The 24,438-nt window shown below is 41.7% G+C and overlaps 1 protein-coding gene across 1 annotated transcript in view; it reads left to right on the top strand.

Annotated features, from left to right (window-relative positions):
• LOC144692705 (fibronectin type III domain-containing protein 7-like) overlaps positions 1–23,726 on the top strand; it is a 28,779-nt gene extending 5,053 nt beyond the window's left edge. The window contains exons 6-12 of the mRNA XM_078561794.1: positions 1,547–1,807; positions 1,920–2,180; positions 6,542–6,802; positions 7,040–7,327; positions 13,199–13,441; positions 17,093–17,146; positions 22,941–23,726. Coding sequence (XP_078417920.1) covers positions 1,547–1,807; positions 1,920–2,180; positions 6,542–6,802; positions 7,040–7,327; positions 13,199–13,441; positions 17,093–17,145 — 1,367 coding nt within the window. The 3' untranslated portion in view covers position 17,146; positions 22,941–23,726. The remainder of the gene's footprint in view (positions 1–1,546; positions 1,808–1,919; positions 2,181–6,541; positions 6,803–7,039; positions 7,328–13,198; positions 13,442–17,092; positions 17,147–22,940) is intronic.
• The last annotated feature ends 712 nt before the right edge of the window (positions 23,727–24,438 follow it).

The following is a 24,438-nucleotide window of genomic DNA, read 5'->3' as shown; positions in this document are numbered from 1 at the left end:
TAATGCTGGGTGGCCTGAAAATTGAAGGAAATTATTGGCAAATAAAAAGACTGGCACGGGACAGAGAGACATGGAAAGACCACTATGAGCCAAGGAGCTGTCTTCGGGCAGAGCACACACGACGATGATGATGATGATGATGATGGCTGAATAGTATGGGAAGGGCGGAGGCAGATAGCTCGCCCCCATGGAAGCAAAGTTGATCAGCATCACGCCGACCTGCCCCGCAGCCATAAAGTGCTGCGGGTGGGCTGGGTAAGTGCCAAGTGGGAATTCTGCCCCTCACTGGGGAGGAAGTCCTGCCCCCTGGAGCTGCCGGCCAATCGGATTGGATGGCAGCTCCCATCAGTTCCAGCAGCGCCAAGAGTGTGTCTGTGGCCGCTGCTGGGACTGCAGGGGAAGAGGGAAGAAGGCCCATGGATCCCCAGAGCAGTTAAGTCAGAGGTCTTGGGCAAGGAGGGTTTGGGTAGGCCAGGAGGGGGGCTGGGGGGTGGGTTTAAGGCTGTGGGCAGGTAGGAAGGAAGGGGGTGTTTGATATTAGGGGAGCCATCTCCTCCCTGATTGGCAAAGGGCTGTCCCTGAAGATTGAACCCCCCCCTCCTTCCTTCCCGCCCTTTGAGGAAGTTTATTAAAAAATCAGGCTGCCCACTCCCACCTGGCTGCTCACGCCAAATGTTTTATGGTGTGGGCAGCGTATTTTCAGGGTCAATTGACTTGACTTGACCCTTGATCACTTATTTAAATGTGGTGGGCGGGCTGCCGATTTTGGTGCCCACCCACCCCCTGTATTATGTAGGTGAGGTTTGGTTTGTGTGGAAGGTGGTGGGGTGGGCACTTGCCCTATTTTATGTGCCCCCCTTGCCCAAAACACGCCCAGTGGGGGCACGTAAAATACAGCCCAATGAGTGAGAATTAGATATCTACAAAACAATGCTGCCTTATATCAGTATAAAATGAGCGTCCTGTCTGTTACAGCCACTACTGGACTGGCCCAATTGGAAATCTTTTAAAAGCGTCTAATTTACAAATATCTCATCCAAAATTAAACTGGGACACAGAACCACTGCCTGCCATCCTAAATAAACAACATGTACCCGCCTGCTGCCCGTGAGCTGCCATCCTTCAGTGGGGCCCCAGGGCGCTCCTGTACACAGCGGCAGGAGCACAGCCCCATGTTCCCCTGATTTCCTCCCCCTTCACCCTGCACTTCAGCAACTTTCACTCACTGTGGATATCAGCAATAAGCTAGAGATCTAGGATCCATATCCTTGTATGTCCATCTGGCACCATTGATATAAAGATGAGCATTCAGCGAAAATAGTTGAAGACTTAGCAATCAAAGTGGGTATAGTATAGACCATAGTGACACCTGAGCTTAATTTTGTTATTTGTAAACCTGGATTGAGTCGTCACAATGTGGAGTATAACTGTGACAGGCTTATTGGGGTTATTTATGTTTGGCAAGATATTGACAAGGTTCATTTAAACAAAACGTTTTTTCACACAACCCTTATGGATATTATTGTTTATATTTCCTTTTCTACAGCACCGTGTGCCCCAGGTGAAATCATTGTGAACCTGGACTGTAATTCGAATAGAGTAGTAGTATTATGGGAACGGACTAATGGAGCAATATCATACGATGTAACTGCAGAAGGCAGCAATGGACATACACACTCGCACAACACAACAGAGTCACGCTATGAAATGCTGGATTTACACTGTGGACAGACCTATAACATAACTGTAACAACACTCAGTTATAGCCGGAATGGCATTTCAAGTACTTCTGTTCAAACCCAAACTGGTAAAGCTATTAATCCTTAAATAATGTCTACCATGGAAATAGCTGTGCATTTATTCTGCATGTTTACAGGACAGAGAGCGAGGATTGATATTCATTTGTATTTTCTAAACAGCACCGTGCATTCCTGAGAATCTAAAAGCTGAGCTGAATTGTGATTCGAATGCAGTATCCTTCTCGTGGGATGACACCGATGGAGCAAAGTTATACACAGTGACCGCTCAAGATAGTCAAAGAGTCACAGCTTTATTCAACACCAGTGATACCATGGCTCAAATCCCACACCTGCAGTGTGGTGAATATTATACAATCTCTGTTCTAGCGACAGACAACATCTGCAAAAGCCCTCAGAGTGCAGTGGTGAATGTACATGCAGGTATTGCTCATTAAAATGTGTGTTTTTATTTTGTTAATTCTGTTCTTGTTAGATGGGTTTTTACACAGGGTGCAGGTTAAATTCATATTGTAGAATTCATAGTATTGACTTCACAGATGTTGACATCTTTGATTTGATAACTCAACATTTTGATTTTTATATAATCTTTAATCTAAAATGCTTCCACAGATCCAGTTGGAGCATTGTTTGGTGTTCTAATCATTTCTGGATAACGATGCTGATATTTTCCAATGTTGCTTGCCTTTGAGCGGCAATATTTGACCAAATACTGAATCTATACCTGAAATTGTAACTCTGTTTCTCCCCCCACGGATGCTGACTGAACTGCTGAATATTTCTAGCATTTTCTGTTATGTTAGGTATCCAATATCTGCAGTTATTTTGCTTTTGTGCTTTTATTTTCTATTCACTCTCCTTTTTTTAGTTTTGAGATTGCGAATGCACCCTTTCTGGAATCTCAGCCTGAGATTCAGTGTCTGCAGTTCACATTAACTGATAACAAAAAGTTGAAAGTACTAAATTTATGGATACATTCAATAATCCCAAAAGGAGCACAGCACTAAGCTACTTTAACTGGATCGCCAACCCTCACCTCACACCACTTAACCTAATTCACATCCATCAAAAGAAAACATAAGTGGCGAGGTGTCTATAAAGCAAATAACACATTCATCAGCAATAGCCATTTTAGGTTTTTATAGAATTAGATTCCATCCTACACCAGGGTGGTCATAACTTTTGAACTTGCAAACAAAATGTCCTTCATTGTCACATCGGTTAATAACATGGACTCCGTCAAGTGTCCTGTATAAATTTCAAGTGAAATTTTCCATTTCAGGGAATTGTCCATCCTCAACCCTTGACTCATTGCCCATTAAAATTAGGGTAAACATCCATACATTTTTTTTTATTCATTCATAGGATGTGGACATCTCTGGTTAGGCCAGCATTTATTGCCCATTCCTAATTGCCCTTCTTCAGAGGGCATTTTAAGAGTCAACCACATTGCTGTGGGTCTCGAATCACATGTAGGCCAGGCGAGGTAAGGATGGCAGATTTCTTTCCCTGAAGGACATTAGAAAACCAGGCGGGTTTTTATAACAATCAACAGTAGTTTCATGATCATCATTAGTCTTTAATTCCGGATTTTTTACTGAATTCAAATTCCACCATCTGCCAGGTCCCCAGAGCATTACCCTGGGCCTCTAGATTACCAATCCAGGGACAATACCACTACGCCACTGCCTCCCAACTTTCCCAATACTTTCATACTCCAATACTCCAGACTTTCCCAACAGGAAGGCCTGTGAGCAAAGTGTAAAAAATTCCTTCAAAACATCTACTTTACAGGTCTCTAGGTAGATTTCTAAACTAAAAATAAACTCCATCAGGTAGTCGTTGTGAAAACTATTGAAGAACTGACCTTAAACATCTACCATTATGTGATTCTTTATTATGTTCCTGCTGCACCAACCCCTTAACGGTCCTGTCTGGTCCTGCTATGTACATGATTAAAAGATTTCTTCTTATCTCACTTGCTGCTGTTTCCAATCTCCATTTCTATTGGTCTCTCATTTTGTTTGACATTCATTTCTGTTTTAGATTCCTGACTTCCCATGAAAAATGTTTTAATGTATAAATTGTCCCTTAAATCTTCAAAAGATGTTTAAAATATCTCAGTATTGTTACAATAACACAGTATCATTGCAAAATAGTGCAGATGCAACAGGAAATGAGGGAGATGAAAATTAGTGCTAAATACAAATGTACCAAAAAAACCAAGGTATAGTACAATAGTAACAGTAGTAGCTGTTAATGAGATATGCAACAGTTCAGAAAGTGCGGCAAAGGGTTTTCGAGGAGATAACCAGCTCTACACACACAATATTGTTCTGTTTGAATGGTTAATCTAGACATTGGTGTCCTTTTATAACACACACAAAACAAACCATTTACTTACATGGGTGGAAATTTTGCAATACTTATCACAATAGTGCATGTTAATAGAGGACACAGAGATTTTGGTGCGGATTTTACTGTGAACAGGCTTTCACACCAGTAGCGAAAATTTGTGGTTTTTGGTTGCCTTCATCAAAGCAGCATCCTTAAGGGAGACCTGTGGTATCTATGAACAGGACAAGCAGCAGGGAGACTCTTCAACCAGTCAGATTGGAGAATCCTCACTGAGACACAGATTGTAAAACAGGAATTAAAAACAATAGAAATTGCCTTTTCAAACACAGTATCCATCCCTTTCCTTTGACGAATATGAAAAACCTATTTGCGATTTGCAGTTGTGCTGGGGAAGCTTGATTCATTTCGTACGTATGGCAAAAGCATTATTTTTGTGATGCAATAAATAATTTAGTGCATGATGACAATAACTCAACCTTAAATTACAATCACTGCACTCTCTGCAGATAGTAATTTGCTCATCTATATTCTTGCTATGTAAAGTTGTGACTTCTTAAAATTTCTTACTTTTGGAATTGTTATGATCATCAATAGAAGGCAATGCTGGAAAATGCATACTTTTGTTTAGATAATAATCTCAGCATGTAACGTAATGGCTCTGTTATACCCCAGGTACTGGTTTGAAAGCTGCATTTGTTTCAAGCAATGAGGAGCCATCTGCCACATTTATGCATCACTCTATGATCATGCAAAATAACTCTCAGTGCAGGGGTACTGGGCGTATTGTGTGCATTGTATATCCTTAAATATATTTAGGTGTGCATTTTAAGGCTGCAATAAATCTAACAGCTAATAGATACCTCCGGGGTCTGTGTGTAAGTGTATTTTTCAGAAAAGATATCATGGCTAAACTTGGGATGAAATATGGTGTTTTAATTTCCTGATGGCCTTAATGGGTGTAATGGCAATATGAAAAATATTTAGAAGAAAATCTTGTTAAGAGCTATTTTAAGATAGTGAAGTACTTGTTCCAGGCCTTCCCACCCAAACTCAGTTGTTCAACTGGCAAATCTCAATCCACTCTAATGACCACAATTGACCCACTGCCACCAAAACTAAAGAAAGATGTATATACCGTATTTAATATTTCATTTTATTAGACTTTTATTTAACAATATTTAAAGAAAGAAAAGACTTGCATTTATATATAGCCTTTTATGACCATGAAGTGCCTCAAAGTGCTTTACAGCCAATGAAGTATGTTTGATGTGTAGTCACTGTTGTAATGTAGGAAAAACAGCAGTCAATTTGCACCAAACAGACTTCCACAAACAGCAGTTTGATAATGACCAGATAACCTGGTTTTGATGGTGTTGATTGAAGAATAAATATTGGCTGAGACACCGCGTATCACTCCCCTGCTCTACTTTGATGTAGTACCATGAGATCTACATCCATGCGAGCAGGCAGATGGGCCCTCGGTTTAACGTCCCATTCGAAAGATGGTACCTCTAACAGTGCAGCACTTCTTCAGTCCTGCACTAGAGTGTCAGTGTAGATTTTTGTGCTCAAGGCCTGGAGTGGAACTTAAACACAGAACCTTGCACAGTTAGTTAGAGGCTAACTGAGACCCAAATGTAGACCTAAATTGCAGGAGGCAGAAAACAAAAGAATAAGCAAACGAAGACTCTAATGTCAAATGTAAAAACAGAAAGTGCTGGAAATGCGCAACAGATATGGCAGCATCTGTGGAGAGAGAAGGCTGTAATGCTATCTCACCTGATCAGTTAACTGTAATGATCTAGCAGCTGGGACATAGACTCATAGACGTTTACAGCACAGAAGGAGGCCATTCAGCCCATCATGTCAATGCTTGCCAACAAAGATCTGACTTTGTCTAATCCCATTTTCCAGCGCTTGGCCCATAGCCCTGGAGGCTATGGCAACACAAGTGAATATTCTCACAAACATTTCCTCTGAACACTGTGCGCTCCATAACCAAATTCAAGAATGTTGTGCCATTTTTTAACTAGTTAAGCAACTCATTAAGTATTTGAGTAATTTGAATCTGATATATCAATAGGTTTATTGTTATAGTCCAATAGTCGGCAGTTGGCATTGTGAATTCACATATGGAAAAAGAGCAAAATGGCTGCCAGCCACCATTTTAACTCATGACAGTTGAATGTCTAAAGAAAATTTAGAATTATTTTCTTTGTTTAATAAATTAGAGATATAATTTGCTAAGAAAGTGTTGCATTACATTCATAGACATCTGTGAGCTGCTTCATTAGTCTAAGAATTATTTAAAACAAATATTGATCACTGAAGATTTAAGATTTGTGTTGTGGCACTAATTACATCTACTTTGTTTTACTCAAGTGCAGCATAATCCTAAAAATAACAAATCCTTTTCAACCTTCTAGTACCATGTACTCCAAAACATCTTGAAGCTGATGTGGACTGTTTAAACAACTCAATGTTACTGTCATGGGCTCACAGCGATACTGCAATATCATATATGGCATTTGTAAATGCCAGTGATAAAGACCTACTTCATTTTAATACAACAAACACAAGTTGCTACATTCAACACCTGAAGTGTGCTACCAAGTACAACATTTCTGTTTACGCTTTTGATGGATTTTGCACAAGTATGCTTAACACTTCTTATGAAGTTGGTACAGGTAAATATTCTACCTACACCAATTATTCTATTTTGTTTGAGCTCAACTACAGCATTCAAAAATGTTGCTTTAATACAAAAAAGCTTATTAGTAAAAGTTCTAATTATAGTTTGCTTTATACAAATTCATAATATGAATTGGCACGTGATTAATAATGGTCTGATGAATTTTTAACCTAGCTTAATTTGATTGTTGTTTAATTCATTTTATTGTCATTTAATCCTTTTTGTTGCATAGTCCCATGTGTACCAGAAGACATACAAGCCACATTAAGCCCTGCCAGTAATGGTGTACAAGACATAGAAATCTCCTGGAAAAGCAGTCACTGTGCCGAAGACTATGAAGTAGGCATAGAGGGACAAATTGAAAAAGATCCATTCTCCTTGTATACCTTGCAGTCATATTGGACACCCAGAACTTTTTTCCAATTCCCAGTTCCTTGCAGTTCCACATACAACATTTCTGTCACAGCAAGAAATGCAGCAGGGATCAGTAGTCCAAGCATTCCTTTAGCTGGTATTACTGGTAAGTAACAGAATTAAAAATAAAGCACAATATCCAGTATATGAAATCTAGCCATCACTGGAAATTAACTTCTAGCATTGCATACTCTTTGAATTTTTTAGAAAGTTGTTACTTGAAAAGAAACTTGAAAATAAATGACTATCATGTGGTCTAATGTATACTTTAAAGATACCCTTTCATAAGGTACTAGAACCATGCAATGTTATAACACAGCAGCAGGTCTTTAGCCCATCAAGTCTGTGCCAATATTTATTTTCCGCACCCTGTCTAATCATACTTTTCTGACCATTCTGTTTGTTTCAATCGGTGGAATTTTCCGCTCCCGCCCACCGCCGCGATCTTCCAGTCCTGCCGCAAATCAATGAATGCCCACAACGGAGCCAGGAAATTCTGGCCAATATTGCTGTTTTTCAAACAAAGATTTAAATGCATGTCAAATAAAGTTAAAGAAGGACAAACTTACATTTATATGGTGTCTTTCATGGCCTCGGGATATCCCATAGTGCTTAACTGTCAATGAAGTAGTTTTGAGGTATAGTCATTGTTATAAACATAGGAAAGGTGGCAGCCAGTTTGTCCACAACAATTGGGTCCTATGACAATGTGATAATCAGATTATCTGATTTTAGGTGTTGGTTGAGGGATAAATAAAGATCAGGACACATGGGAGAAACCCCATGGCTTTCAAAATAGTGCCATTGGATTTTATATTCAGCTCAGAGGGCTGATAGGGCCTTGGTTTAACATCTCACCCAAAGGATGACACCTCCCACAATGAAGCACTCCCTCAGTACTGCATTAGTGTGTCAACCTAGATTTTAGGGCTAAAAACATTGTCATCAAACCCGCTGACAAGGGCGGTGCTGTTGTTGTCTGGCGCACTGACCTCTACCTCGCGGAGGCTGAGCGTCAACTCGCAGACACTTCCTCCTACCTCTCCCTGGACCATGACCCCACCATGGAACATCAAGCCATTGTTTCTAGGACTGTCACTGACCTCATCTCCTCTGGAGATCTTCCTCCCACAGCTTCCAACCTGATAGTCACCCAACCTCGGACGGCCCGCTTCTACCTCCTACCCAAAATCCACAAACAGAACTGTCCTGGCAGACCGATCGTGTCAGCCTGTTCCTGCCCCACGGAACTCATTTCTCGTTATCTTGACTCCCTTCTCTCTCCCCTTGTCCAGTCCCTTCCCACCTACATCCATGATTCCTCTGACACCTTACGTCACATCAACAATTTCCAGTTCCCTGGCCCCAACCGCTTCCTCTTCACCATGGATGTCCAATCCCTCTACACCTCCATCCCCCACCAGGATGGTCTGAGGGCCCTTCGCTTCTTCCTTGAACAGAGGCCCGAACAATCCCCATCCACCACTACTCTCCTCCGTCTGGCTGAACTTGTTCTCACACTGAACAATTTCTCCTTTAACTCCTCTCACTTCCTCCAAATAAAAGGTGTGGCTATGGGTACCCGCATGGGCCCCAGCTATGCCTGTCTCTTTATGGGGTATGTGGAACATTCCTTGTTCCAGTCCTACTCCGGCCCCCTCCTACAACTCTTTCTCCGGTACATCGATGATCACTTCGGTGCTGCTTCATGCTCTCGTCGGGACCTGGAAAAATTTATTAATTTTGCTTCCAATGTCCACCCCTCCATCATTTTCACATGGTCCATCTCTGACACTTCCCTTCCCTTCCTTGACCTCTCTGTCTCAATTTCTGATGATAGACTGTCCACCAATATCCATTACAAGCCTACCGACTCCCACAGCTATCTCGACTACAGCTCCTCACACCCCGCTTCCTGTAAGGACTCCATCCCATCTCTCAGTTCCTTCGCCTCCGTCGCATCTGTTCTGATGATGCTACCTTCAAAAACAGTTCCTCTGACATGTCCTCCTCCTTCCTTAACCGAGGTTTTCCACCCACAGTCATTGACAGGGCCCTCAACCGTGTCCGGCCCATCTCCCGCGCATCCGCCCTCACGCCTTCTCCTCCCTCCCAGAAGGGTCCCCCTTGTCCTCACTTATCACCCCACCAGCCTCCACATTCAAAGGATCATCCTCCACCATTTCCGCCAACTCCAGCATGATGCCACCACCAAACACATCTTCCCTTAATCCCCCCTTGCGGCATTCCGTAGGGATCTTTCCCTCCAGGACACCCTGGTCCACTCCTCCATCACCCCCTACTCCTCAACCCCCACCTATGGCACCTCCCCATGCCCACGCAGAAGATGCAACACCTGCCCCTTCACTTCCTCTCTCCTCACCGTCCAAGGGCCCAAACACTCCTTTCAAGTGAAGCAGCATTTCACTTGCATTTCCCCTAACTTAGTCTACTGCATTCGCTGCTCCCACTGCGGTCTCCTCTACATTGGAGAGACCAAACGCAAACTGAGTGACCGCTTTGCAGAACACCTGCGGTCTGTCCGCAAGAAAGACCCAAACCTCCCTGTCGCTTGCCATTTTATCACTCCACCCTGCTCTCTTGCCCACATGTCTGTCCTTGGCTTGCTGCATTGTTCCAGTGAAGCTCAACGCAAACTGGAGGAACAGCACCTCATCTTCCGACTAGGCACTTTACAGCCTTCCGGACTGAATATTGAATTCAACAACTTTAGATCTTAAACTCCCTCCCCCCATCCCCACCCCCTTTCCGTTTCTTCCCCTCCCTTTTGTTTTTTCCAATAATTTATATAGATTTTTCTTTTCCCACCTATTTCCATTATTTTTAAATCTATAACTAATACCCTGTCAGTCTTTCCACCCCACCCCCACTAGAGCTGTACCTTGAGTGTCCTGCCATCCATTCTTAATTAGCACATTTTCTTAGATAATATCACCACCTTCAACACCTCTTCCCCCCCCCCACCCCCCACCTTAAACCAGCTAATATTTCACCCCTCATCTAACTTTACTCAGTTCTGCTGAAGGGTCATGAGGACTCGAAACATCAACTCTTTTCTTCTCCGCCGATGCTGCCAGACCTGCTGAGTTTTTCCAGGTAATTTTGTTTTTGTTTTAGATTTTAGGGCTGAAGTCTCTAAAGAAGGACTTAAACCTACACTCTTCTGACTCAAAGCCGAGAGTGCTACTATTGGGCCACAGTTGATACTTCATTTTAATAATGGTTGTGGCAGACAATTCCACATTCTAACCACCTTTTATCTACAAAAAAAACTTTCATCCCCTTTAATTCTTTTCACAATTATTTTAGACTTTTCCCTCCTCTTACCATTTCAGTAATCAATGAAAACAATCCATCGCTATTTATCTTTTCATAGCTGTTACAAATATGGGTCTTCCATAGGTGCCTTTGTGGTTAAGTTGGTGTCGATTCCCATACATGGTCCAAGCATTTTGGGAGTTGACTCACATTGCCCTATTTTCACTTGCAAGATAGTGCATCCGAAATGTAACAACAATATCCCATTGTGATCTGAACAGAACATGCGCTTATTTCACAAAACAATTCTTCCTAAATGTCTCAAGAAACAAACACATGTCTCAAGAAACAAATACTAGCAGGTATTTGGTGAGAGAAAGCCAAGTTTGAATCAATAAGGTACTTAATTTCTCAGTAAAGTGAACATGCAAAATAACCATTGTGATCGGAGTCACTTCGTTCAATCTGCACAAATTACCTTCATGTAATAATATACAATAAAGAATATGTCAAGCTAGCCCAACTTCTCAGCTTAAAACAAGGTGATTTCAGTCATTCCCCAGCAATCCTAATCACTATGCCTTAATGAAAGCCCTGCCCTTTGTTGCTTTTGCAACCTTGCTATTCCAATAATGGGGTGCCCAAAATTGTACGCAATACTTCACCTGTGTCTGAGGACTTGTACAGGTTCAACATTTCTCTGCTTTCGTATTCTTACTCTCTAGACAAGCACAGAATATATTTCTAATGCCTTTTTTATAGCCTTGTCAACTTGCATTACCACCTTTTAATCATGTGCATCGACAAATAAACATCCCTCTCCTTATTTACTCCATTCAAAATCTTATCATTTGAGGTGTATTCACTTTCCTTATTCTTAGTTCGAATATATATTACTTCACATTTTTGTGCATTGAACTGTAACTGCCACTTATCTATGCCTCCCATTGGTCCTTCACAACCTTCATCACAATTTGCCCATTATATCTCTTTACTGCAGTAAATCAAACTAACCCCTCTACCTTGTTTGGTCCCCATAACGCTGGATCTTCCTCTGTTTTGAATATTTGTTTTCTCTTTCATTACAAGGTGGAATGGTCTCTGTCCCATTTATTCCCTGTGGCAAAGAATTCCACAATGATTCATCTTCATGGGCTCCCCCAGTCAGAAGAAATAGTTTTTTCCTGTTTGATCCTTCATAATTTTTTAAATCTTCATTACATCTCCTCTTGGCTTTATTTGCCCCAATCCCACCATTTCAAGCCTCTTCTTGCATTGATAGTTCCTCAGCCCTGGCATCATCCTAGTGAAATTACATTGTGTATCCTCTATGGGCAGGATTTTCCCATCGGCGAGCGGGGGGGCGGGGCCCACTTGCTGACGTGTAAAATGACACGCGGTGATGTTGGGCGGAACTCCCGACGTCACCGCGCTCCATTTAACTTTTCAGGTCACCGGGGGTTCAGCAAAATCAGCTGTGCGCCCGCCAACCTATCAATGGCCAATTGAGGCCATTGACAAAGTCATTTAAGTAATTAATGGACCTGCCCGTCCAACCTTAAGGTTGGCGGGCAGGCCTGGAGCCCTGGCGGGCATTAGAAAAAGCATGAAACCTCATCCACGAGGTTTCATGTAGGTTTTTAAAAATTTAATTGAAGTTTTTTAAAAAGTTATTGACATGTCCCAACTCATGTGAGTGTCACATGAGGGGACATGTCAGGGATTTTTTTTTCTATTTTTAATAATTTGTACAGTAGAGACGATCTCCCTGAGGCAGCACTTAGCCTCAGGGAGATGAGTGCGCTCTTTCATGCGCATGCGCAAAAGAGTGCACTCTCGGGTTTAGGGATTCCCCCCTCTGCCCGCACAGGGAGCGCACAGCACTTCCATGCGGACGTCACGCTGGGCGGGCCTTAATTGGCCCGCCCACGTAAAATGGCGGCGCGCCCCTGATCGGAGGTGCACCTCTGCACACCCACACTTCAACTTCCCTCCCAACGGGGGGAAACCCTGCCCTATGGCTTTAAACTTGTAACTGCGTTATGTAGATCTCTGTTCTTCTATAACCTTCAATGCCTTTCCATTAACTCTATATTCCCATTCCCTGTTTTTCTTCCCTCACCCCATATTATATTGCTTGTTACCCTTTCCAATTCCATATCTCAAACTTATAGTTTATAGTTGGACCACTTCTCCATTTTATTCTTTCCACTTTAGTGTTATGATTATTCGTTTCATTAATAATTCTCTTCTTTTCTTCCTTCCCTAACTGTCCTGAACATCTACGTTTAATTGCCAATCATGACTCAACTTCAACTCCATTTCAGTCATTACTATTATGCCATAATTTTGTGCTACTCTCAATGAACCTGTCAATTTTAAAACTGTACCACCTGATTTTGATCAGTGGAATATCAAACCAATGTTCATACAGAAAGAATGCCATGTATGAAACGATCTGTTATAGTGACTTAATTTATATTGGTAAAATAGGAGCCCATCTTGCCTGAATTAGCAAAGTGCTATGAAACATTATTTATCAGTGCTGTGGCAAAACATCAGTTTACTGCATAGGATTGTCCAAAAATCAGCCAGTAAGTCAACCACTGGACCAAAATCTCATGCAAAAGATAACACTTTGACTCTTGTAGTTTGTACTATGTATAACAATTTATAAGTAACTTTCTTTTTGTTTCAGTTCCTTGCTCTCCAAACAATCTTAATGCTTCTCAGGAAAATGGCACCCTGTTCATCTCATGGGCAGGGTCAATTTACGCCACAGAATATATTGTGTATGCGGTTTCTAATTCAGAAAGGAGTGAGATATGCAGAACACCAGCACTTTCTTGTGAAGCTGCAAATGTTCATAAAGATATGATTGAAATTGTTGCTTTAAATTCTGCTGGTGAAAGTGAAACTAGCAAGATTAATTTCTTGCAAGGTAAGATTTCCTTGTTGGGTCATAGTCAGTAAAGGTTTACTCTAACAGTTCCTATAAAAAACCTGTTGTATCATGACTAGTAGATCTCTCTGAGTGTTCTCAGCACTCAGGGGGTGTGTACCATGTAACACATAATGTACTATCAATGCCAATGGTGACTAAATTATCAAATTCCACTTTTATTACATGGTACTCTGTGCCACTCAATACTTTGAAGATAGAACTCTGTTTATTGTTCTATAAAAACTGTAAATGAGTACCGTTTATTAGTACACTTACTGCATTCTTTTATCTATGTGTTTAATTTGCATCCCTTCAATTTTTATAGCTAAGTTTCCAGGACATGTTACATAGTATGTATCCACTGGAGGTATATATCTGGAATCTGAAATTTGGAAAGGGTTCTAGAGGTCTCACACTGTAACCTGGCAGAAAACCATGGAAATGGCGAAGACTCAGTTGCACCGAGCCTCCCTTCATTTCCGAAAGTCTCCTCAATGCCTAGCAGGGGTGGAACACAAAATAAGCACATGAGGAAGAATTTAAAGCCAGAAGTAGGGGGGGACCATGTGATCAGGTGAGAAGGTGCAAGGTGAAGATCCCACCACCTTCCCGCCACCCTCTGATTTAATCCATGGCAGCCGGTGGAATTTAAATTCAATTAATTAATAAATTGATTAATAAAAATCTGGAACTGTCTCGGTATTGGTGCCATGAAAGCTAACATCAGCAGAGCTGGCGGCACAGTGGCATACAGTCAAGAGAGAGTTACCCTGGGAGTTCTCAACATTGACTCTGGACCCTGTGAAGTCTCATGGCATCAGGGAGGATCAGCATAGAAACCTCCTACTGATTACCACCTACTGCCCCCCTCAGTTGATGAATCAGTACTCATCCATGTTGAATACCACTTGCAAGAAGCATTGAGGGTGGCAAGGGCACAGAATGTATTCTGGGTGGGGTAACTTCAATGTCCATCATCAATAGTGGCTCGGTGGCACCATGGCTGACTGAGCTGGCCAAGTCATGAAGAACATAGCTGCCAGACTGGGCCTGCAGCAGGTGCTGAGGGAACCAGCAAGAGGGGAAAACCTACTAGACCCTGTCCTCACCAATAGGTACATCTGCACATGGCAACATAGCTAGGATGGGTCAAAGTCCCATCTTCACTCTGAGCATACGCTCTATCGTGTCACTACCACTGTGCTAAATGGGATAGATTCAGAACAGATCTAGCAGTATCCATGAGGCGCTGTAGGTCATCAGCAGCAGAATTGTATTCAACTACAGTCTGTAACTGCATGGCTTGGCATATTCCCCACTCTACCATTATCATCAAGTCAGAGGATCAACCCTGGGTCAATGCCAGGAACAGCACCAGGCATACCTAAAAGTAAGGTGTCAGCCTAGTGAAGCTGCAACACTGGACTACTTGCATGCCACACAGCGGAAGCAGCATTCGATAGGCAGAGCTAAGCAATCCCATAACCAACAAATCAAATCAAGGCTCTGCAATCTTGCCATACCAAGTCATGAATGGTGGTGGATAATTAACCAACTAACAGGGGGAGGAGGCTCCATATATATTCCCTCCATATCTATATGATGGGATCAATGATGGGATAACCCAGCATGTCAGTGCAAAAGACAAGGCATCTTCAGCCAGAAACGCTGAATGGATGATCCATCTCAGCCTCCTCCTGAGGTCCCCGGCATCACAGATGCCCATCTTTAGCCGATTCCATTAATTCCACATGATATCAAGAAATGGCTGAAGGCACTAGATATTGCAAAGACTATCGACCCTGCCAATATCCCAGCAATAGTACTAAAGGCTTGTGCTCCTGCACTAGCCAGGCCCCTAGCCATGCTGTTCCATTATGCTGCAACACTGGCATCTACCTGACAATGTGGAAAACCACCCAGATATGTCCTGTCCACAAAAAGCAAGAGAAATGCAATCCAGCCAGTTGCTGCCTCATAAGCCTTCTCTCAATCATCGTCAAAGTGATGGAAGGTGTCATCAACAGTGCTATCAAGCAGCACTTACACAGCAATAACCTGCTCACTGATTCTCAGTTTGAGTCCACCAGGGCCACTCGGCTCATGACTTCATCACAGCCTTGGTTCAAATATGGATAAAAGAGTTGAATTGAGAGTGACAGCCCTTGAAATCAAAACAGCATTTGACAAGTGTGGCATCAAGGAGCCCTGGCAAAATTGAAGTCAATGGGAATCAGGGGGAAAACTCTCCACTGGTTGGAGTCATACCTAGCACAAAGTAAAATGGCTGTGGTTGTTGGAGATCACTCATCTCAGTCCCAGGACATCACTGCAGGTGTTCCTCAGGGTATTATCCTAGGCCCAACCATCTTCAGCTGTTCCACCAATGACCTTCCCTCCACTATAAGGTCAGAAGTAGTGATGTTTGCTGATGATTGTATAATGTTCAGTACCATTCTCAACTCCTGAGATACTGAAGCAGTCCGTGTCTATGTGCATCAAGACCTGGATAATGTTCAGGCTTAGGCTGATAAGTGACATGTGATATTCATGCCACACTAGTCCCAAAAACCACTTCCAGCAAGAAAGAATTTAACCGTTTCCCCTTGACTTTCAATGGCATTACCATCGCCGAGTCCCCTGCTATGAACATCCTGGAGGGTTACCATTAACAGAAACTAAACTGGACTAGCTATATGAATACTGTAGCTACATGAGCAGGTCAGAGAGTGGGAACCCTGAGAGGTGTAAGTCACCTCCTCAACTCATTTAAATCTATCCACCATCTACAAGGCACAAGTCAGGAGTGTGATAGAATACTCTCCGCTTACCTGGATGAGTGCTGTTCCAAACACTCAAGAAGCTAGACAGGATAAAGCAGCCGGCTTGATCAGCACCATATCCACCAACTCCCTCCACCACGGATGTACATGTTGGCAGTGGCAGCAGTGTGTATTATGTAAAAGATGCACTGCAGCAACTCGTCAAGGCTCCTTCGACAGCACCTTCTAAATCCCTTGACCATCACCTTGGACAAGAGCAACGGGAGCTTCCTCACTAAGTCACACACCATCCTGACTTGGAACTATATTTCTGAGGAATGCTTTGCGTTGCTAGGACAACTAAAGAAAGGGAGGAAAAGTGGGAAGGTGAATAAGCAACCTTTAAGCCATTGTGCTGAGGTTGTATTGCCTATCCCAGATTATTTTCAACTAACATCCTCTTTATTTCTGACAGTTTATAAACAATCAGTTGCTACTGAGAACCAATCTCCTAAACTATATTATATTTGTTAACGTTTCGAGTCCGTATGACTCTTCAACAGAAATTCAGTCATACGGACCCGAAACGTTAACTGTGTTCCTCTCCGCAGATGCTGCCAGACCTGCTGAGTTTTTCCAAGTATTTTTGTTTTTGTTTTAGATTTCCAGCATCTGCAGTTTTTTGCTTTTATATAATATATTTGTGTTTAGTACACTTGATAATTTGACATGGTAGACATATGCAGCATGTAAAAACAAGCTGAATAGTCAATTACATATTTACCATATCCTACATGTTTGGTGCTGACCCCTATATAAATGATTCCATTTGTTCTGTGATTTCCATGAAATGGTTATATTAAGCTTGACTTTTTCAATATCACAGCAAGAAGAAAAAGAGACTCCCCCACCGAGCCTTTCCCTACAACAGTTGTATAAGGTACAGTTGATTTTATTACAACAATTATGAGATTAATGTTTTAACTATTTTTTGATGAACTTTTCTGAACTTTAGCACTCTTGCCACTAAATGTTAAGAATAAGCACTTTCAAGTCAGGTACAGCATTGGCCAGATGTAGAAAACAGTTGTTTCTTCTTTGTTCAAGTGTGCTGTTATCCAAATTTCAGAAAAAGTAACATATAGCCATCAACATAGCTTGTAAAATTCCCTATACCTTCCATTAGTGTCACTACCAATTTTTAATATTAAATTCCACAAAATACCTAGTCTGAGTTCTGTTCCATTATCATGAAGATGACCTGTTTACCCCAAGAAGTAGTCTTAACTATTTCAGATGCCTATTATGGTAGATTTTCACAAGGCTGGTCTTGAGGTATATTAGAATAACAGGGTAAAATTAAATAATTTTACCTATCCCAGGTCAGACTTGAGTGAAGGTAATAAATATGAGAGTGACTGTTCTAGGTACCAAAGCCAACATTTTTTTAATTCATTCATGGGATGTGGGTGTTGCTGGCTATTGCCCATCCCTAGTTGCCCTTGAGAAGGTGGTGGTGAGCTGCCTTCTTGAACTAATGTAGTCCATGTGACGTAGGTACACCCACAATGTTATTAGAGAGGGAGTTCCAGGATTTTGACCCAGCAACCGTGAAGGAACAACGATATATTTCCAAGTCAGGATGGTGAGTGGCTTGGAGAGAGACTTCCAGACTGTGGTATTCCCATCTATCTGCTGCCCTTGTCCTTCTAGATGGCAATGGTCATGGGTTTGGAAGGTGTTGTCAAAGGAGGCTTGGTGAGTTCCTGCAGTGCATCTTGTAGATGTTACACACTGCTGCCACTGTGCAATGGTGGTGGAGGGATTGAATATTTGTGGATATGGTGCCAATCAAGCGGGCTGCTTTGTCCTGGATGGTGTCAAGCTTTGTGAGTGTTGTTGGAGCTGCACTCATCCAGGCAAATGGTGAGTATTCCATCACACTCCTGACTTGTGCCTTTTAGGTGGCAGACAGGCTTTGGGGAGTCAGGAGGTGAGTTACGCGCCATAGGATTCATAGCCTCCGACCTGGTCTTGTAGTCACAGTATTTATATGGCTAGTGCAGTTCTATTTATGATCAATGGTAACTCCATTGTTGACAGTAGGGATTCAGTGATAGTAATATCATTGAATATCAAGGGACAATGGTTATATTGCCTCTTGTTGGAGATGGTCATTGCCCGACATTTGTGTGGCATGAATGTTACTTGCCACTTGTCAGCCCCAGCCTGGATATTGTCCAGGTCTTGCTGCATTTGGACATGAACTTTGTGCAATCATCAGTGAACATCCCCACTCCTGACCTTGTGATGGAAGGAAAGCCATTGATGAAGCAGCTGAAGGTGGTTGGACCTAGGACACTACCCTGATTAACTCCTGTTTTGGAACTGAGATGATTGACCTCCAACATCCACAACCATCTTCCCTTGAGCTAGGTATGACTCCAACCAGTGGAAAGTATTCCCCCTTATTCCCATTTACTCCGGTTTTGCTAGGGTGCATTGATGCAACACTTGGTCAAATGCAGCCTTGATGTCAATGGCAGTCACTGTCACCTCACATTTGACCAAATGTGGCATCAAGGAGCCTTAACAAAATTGAAGCCAAAGGTAGGTCACATTCATACCATACAAGTCCTAGGCAATGACAATTCCATTGAAAGAGAATCTAACCATCTCTCCTTGACGTTCGGTGGCATTACCATTACTAAAACCGCACCATCAACATCCTTGGGTTACCATTGATAAGAAACTTAGCCACACCAGCCATATAAATGGTGTGGCTGCAAGGGCAGGTCAGAGACTGGGAATTCTGCAGGAAGTTACTAACCTCCTGACTCCCTATAGCCTGTCCATCATCTAGAAGGCACAAGTTGACACCATCCAAAGATAAAGCAGTCCACTTGTTTAGCACCCCATCCTCAGCATTAAACATTCACTCTCTTCAACATCAGCACATAGTAACAGCAGTGTGTATCATCTAAAAGGTGTACTGCAACAACTCACCAAGGTTCCTTCAACAGCACCTTCTAACCCCTCGATCTATCAGCTAGAAGGACAAGAGCAGTAGGCACCACCACCAGCAAGTTCCCCACCAACCCCACACACCATCCTGACTTGGAACTATATCACCGTTCCTTCACTGTCGCTATGTCAAAATCCTGGAACCCTCTCCCTAACAGCACTGTGGATGTACCTACACCAGATTAACTGCAGAAGTTCAAAAAGGCAGCTCACCACCACCTTCTGAAGACAATTAGGAATTGGCAGTAAATGCTGGCCTGGGCAGCACCATCCATCTCCCATGAATGAATATAAAAACAAGTGAAGAAGGCTCTGGTAGAGTGCAAACCTTCACCACACTATGTTAACTCAATGTTATACTATATTATAACATATATGCACTTCTAGCTGATCTCTTGTCTCACAAAATGTACCAATAGAATTTACAATCCTTATTACATTTACACAGTTCTTCCTTGAGGCTATTTCTGCCTGCTTGCTGCTTTGTAATTAAAAAGCTGAAAAAAATAAACCTTTTTATCATGTGCTTTCATCTCATTGAGGAGGCTTCAGACCAATCCACATCCAACAACCTTCTCTGAAAACTCTGCTCACATTTTGACAGCGGTAACAAATTCCACCACAGAGCTGAGACAATCCATAACATTCTAAAACAATCAACAACAGTCTAACTGAAACAACCCACAAAATGCCCTATCTTTCAATGCTAACAGATCCTTAAAAAAATTCCAGGATCCAGATTTGCATCCATGCCAAAAATTAATGAGTTCTTCCTTGGGCCATACCCTATGTGTGTACCATGTTTCGTTGAAACTCATGCATTAATTTTTCAGTTATTTTGTGTGCAGACTAACAGGGGCAGAAGTAAAACTACTTGTGGTCCAAGTAGGAAATGCCTTTTTATTATGAATCCAGGCCTGATTCCTAAATTAGAACGTTTAAGAAATAAAGCGGGGTGAATAATGATGTGAGTAGGACAGGTAGGAAACAGGTAGATAAATTCAATGTAAAATTAGAAAAGGACAATGAACATATGGATGTTGGACTGGAAAAGAGCAAAGGTCAATAAGATAAGAAGGGATCTGAACCAAGTTAGCAAACAGGTCGACTGATTAGCATAATATTGAATACAAAATGAACATATTCCTATATGGAATCAAGGCTACTCTGTTATAACAGTTGAATAAGTCAAATTCATTTTTACTAAATGGTATTCTGGGGGGGTTTTGTATTTAATTCCATGATTATCAATTATTCTGTGAAAACTAAATAAATTGTCTTCTCATTGATAGATAGAAATAAAAACTGAACTTAAACTTAAAGAGTAGGCACATCATAAAATTGGGATTAACTGTATTGAAAATTGCACATAAAACATGTAGAGGGAAGATTAAAAAGGGAGATTAGGATTAAAAAAGACTAAAAGGAAATATGAAAACAAGCTAACAGATAATATCAAAGGAATAATAAGATATTTTTATGTATACAAAAAAGTAAAAGAATAATTAAAGAGAGGGTAGGACTATGAAATAGGAAGTATATTTGTGGAAAATGAAGATGTGAGAGAGATATTAAATAAATACTTTGTGTTGAAAATAAGGGCAGAAGTGAAAATGTGGGTGAATCAAAGGAGGATGTGGAACAATTGGTGGAGATAACTATAGAAAAGAAATTAAATTTTTAAAGATTAAAAAATAAAAACAAGGAACAAGTGTACACACACAATGGAAACACGTGGCTAGATTCAAATGTAAAAATTCCTGAAAATGCAAGTGTAGGCAGATAAAGCACATAAAAGACATCTTGGAGGCCATAGAGTGATTGATTAAAGGAGCACTGAAAATTTTGTACAAAATATTGGTTTAGGCTATTGTTCAAAAAATGTTGTGAGCAGTTTTTGAGCACCTTATTATAGAAAGGGCAATAAAGTAATTAAGAACATTTCACCAGAGTGATGCCAGAGATGAGAAACCATAGGGACAGGAATAGGCCATTTAGCCCCTCGAGCCTTCTCCACCTTTTAATAATATCTTGGCTGATCTGCGACCCAACTCCATATATCAGCCTTTGCCCCACATCCCTTAATACCCTCGGTTAACAAACTATCAATTTCAGATTTAAAATTAACAACTGACCTAGCATCAATTGCTGTTTGCGGAAGAGTGTTCCAAATATCTATCATCATTTGTATACAGAACTGCCTCCTAATTTCACTTTTGAAAGATCTGGCTCTAATTTTTAGACTGTGCTTCCTAGCCCTAGACTCCCCAACCAGCAAAAGTTGTTTTTCTCTATTGACCCTAGCTGTTTTCCTTAATAACTTGAAAAGTTTGATCAAATCACCCATTAACCTTCTACCCGATTGTGTTCTTGTCCTCTAGGTGTCAAGCTAACATAGAATTTGTCTTTTTGATTACTTTCTGTACCTGTTCATGACATTTTAATGACTTTTTTTTGAGAGTTATGTGGAGAGACTTGCGATACTAGGGTCTGGATTTTGCCGCCGGTGAACAGGGGGCGGGGCCCGCTCGCTGACACGTAAAGTGACATGGGATGACATTGGGGGGAACCCCCGACGTCATCCCGCCCCATTTAAATTTTCAGGAAGACGGGGGCGCAGCAAAATCAGCTGGTGGCCCGCCGACCTGTCAATGGCCAATTGAGGACATTGACAGGATCATTGAAACAATTAAAGGACCTGCCCGTCCAACCTTAAGGCTGTCGGGCAGGCCAGGAGCCCCGGCGGGGAATAGAAAAAACATGAAACCTCATCCATCGGCGGGATGGGGTTTCATGCAGGGATTTTAAAAGTTTAATAAAGTTTGAGTGAAATTTATTAACATGTCCCATCTCGTGTGACATTGTCACATGAGGGGGACATGTTAAGGATTTTTTTTTTCTATTTTTAACGTTTTTAAAACTGCCAGTGATCTCCCTGGGGCAGCACTTAGCCTCAGGGAGATGTGCGCTCTTTCATGTGCATGCGCGAAAGAGCACACTCTCGCTTTTGGGGAATTCCCACCCCTTCCCACCTCCCCCCCCCCACCCCCCGCCTGCTTCCCAGTGGACCTCACGCCGGGCGGGCCTTAATTGGCCCGCCCACGTGAAATGGCGGCGGGGCCCGCTTATCCGGCGGGGATCGGCTCCCCGCCCGTCAGAGACTGGGTCGGGCCCGCCCGCCCGACAGGCAGAAAATTCTGCCCTAGAAGTTTTTGTATTGGAGCAGAAATGGCCAAAGAAGAGTTTTAGAGGTTTTCCAAATTATGAAATTTTGATAGTGAATAAAAAAATGCTTTTCTTCTGGGTGAGTCTCTACTAAGCAGTCACCAGTTTAAAATTGCCACTAAGTGAGTGGGGAGAACAGTTGGGAGATATTCCTTAAACAGGTCATTGCTGGCTTTATAGAATGTTTTGCCACAGGGAGTGGTTAATGCAGAAACCAATGCATCATTTAAGTGTAAAGTGTTATTTCTGAAGCAGTGAACAGTACCAAGCAATGAGAAGAGAGTAGACCAATGGGATTAGTTTTGGATTGTTCCATCAAAGAGCCAGGACAGATTTGTTGTGTCGAATGGTCTCCTGTGTTACAAACTTCTGTTGGTTTATGATTCGAATAGAACAATGGGAAAATGTTGATTCAGGTAGAGATATATACTGTATGAAAAAATGTTTAACAATTCAGCCTTTAATTGTTTACTTTTTTTCTCTAGAATGACTCCTCTTCCCCTCCAAAAGTACTTTATTAGAACCGATACTCAGTGCAAGCAAATGGCTCCCTGAAGAGGATGCAAAGTACTTTACAGTCATAGTGAAGAACACGTAACAAATCTACATAGAATTTGTTGCAAAGATTAATGTCAGGATATCTGGTCTTTCAGGTGTCACACAACATATTGTTATAGTGTCAGCAAAGAATTCCACTAAATGTAAGAAATACTTTTACACATTAAGTGGAAACACCAAGTTCTGATCTCACATTTATGGTGAAACTCACATCCCATTTTGCTTAGCTAGCTGCAGTAAAGTATCGATCTGCCACAGTGATGGTTTACCAGTCAAGTCTAGTAAACCTAGTCATATGGAATATTATAAAAATATCCTAACTTGCAGGCTTGATTTTTTTGTCTCCTGGAGGTATGATTATAACTTAATACCATTTGGAACAAGGCATGCTAATGAAATTTGCAAGTGCCCAGTCTATTCTATTACATTTCCTATACACATGTTTCTAATATAATGATTTTTTAAAAAATTTTGTGATGTTTCTGACATGATTATTGACTGCTGTATACCTATACAATGTAAGATTACACAATTAGAATGATTTTATTTGAACTTTGTGGTATAAAAAGAGAAAGTCCAATTTCACTGTAGATGCTAAGTACAATTATTTCAATTACAAAATCTTTTTGAACTGTATAAAAGTATATTTTTACTGGTTTTATTGTAAAATACTGGTTCTGTATTTGCTGCATATAAATAAAAAATATCTCAGCATTTTAGTAGCTATTTTTGTTTACATCCAGTATTTTTCAAAAGCTTTAAAAATAGAAACAAATGTAACACTGAGCTTAACTATTCTGTGATTCTGTGAATATATGACATTTTTTAAATCATTGTTTCACAAGATGTGGGCATCAGTGGCTAGGCCAACATCTATTGCCCTAGAGAAGGTGGTAATGAACTGCATTCTTGAATCGCTGCATTCCTGAATCCATGTGGTGTAGGTACACCCACAGTTTTTTTTTTAATTCATTCACGGGATGTGGGCATCACAGGCTAGGCCAGCATTTATTGCCCATCCCTAGCTGCCCTTGAGAAGGTGGTGGTGAGCTGCCTTCTTGAACCGCTGCAGTCCATGTGGTGTAGGTACACCCACAGTGCTGTTAGGAAGGGAGTTCCAGGATTTTGACCCAGTGACAATGAAGGAATAGTGATATATTTCCAAGTCAGGATGGCAAATGACCCGGAGGGGAACTTCCAGGTGGTGGTGTTCCCATCTATCTGCTGCCCTTGTCCTTCTAGGTGGCAGTGGTCATGGGTTTGGAAGGTGCTGTCTACGGAGCCTTGGTGAATTCCTGCTGTGCATCTTGTAGATGGTACACACTGCTGCTACTGTGCATCGGTGGTGGAATGAATGTTTGTGGATGTGATGCCAATCAAGCAGGCTGTTTTGACCTGGATGGTGTCAAGTTTCTTGTGTGTTGT

The sequence above is a fragment of the Cetorhinus maximus genome, chromosome 17 (assembly GCF_964194155.1).
Source record: "Cetorhinus maximus chromosome 17, sCetMax3.hap1.1, whole genome shotgun sequence".
Classification (NCBI taxonomy): domain Eukaryota; kingdom Metazoa; phylum Chordata; class Chondrichthyes; order Lamniformes; family Cetorhinidae; genus Cetorhinus; species Cetorhinus maximus.
Note: the sequence above shows the minus strand (reverse complement) of the source record. Positions and strands in the feature narration are given on the sequence as shown.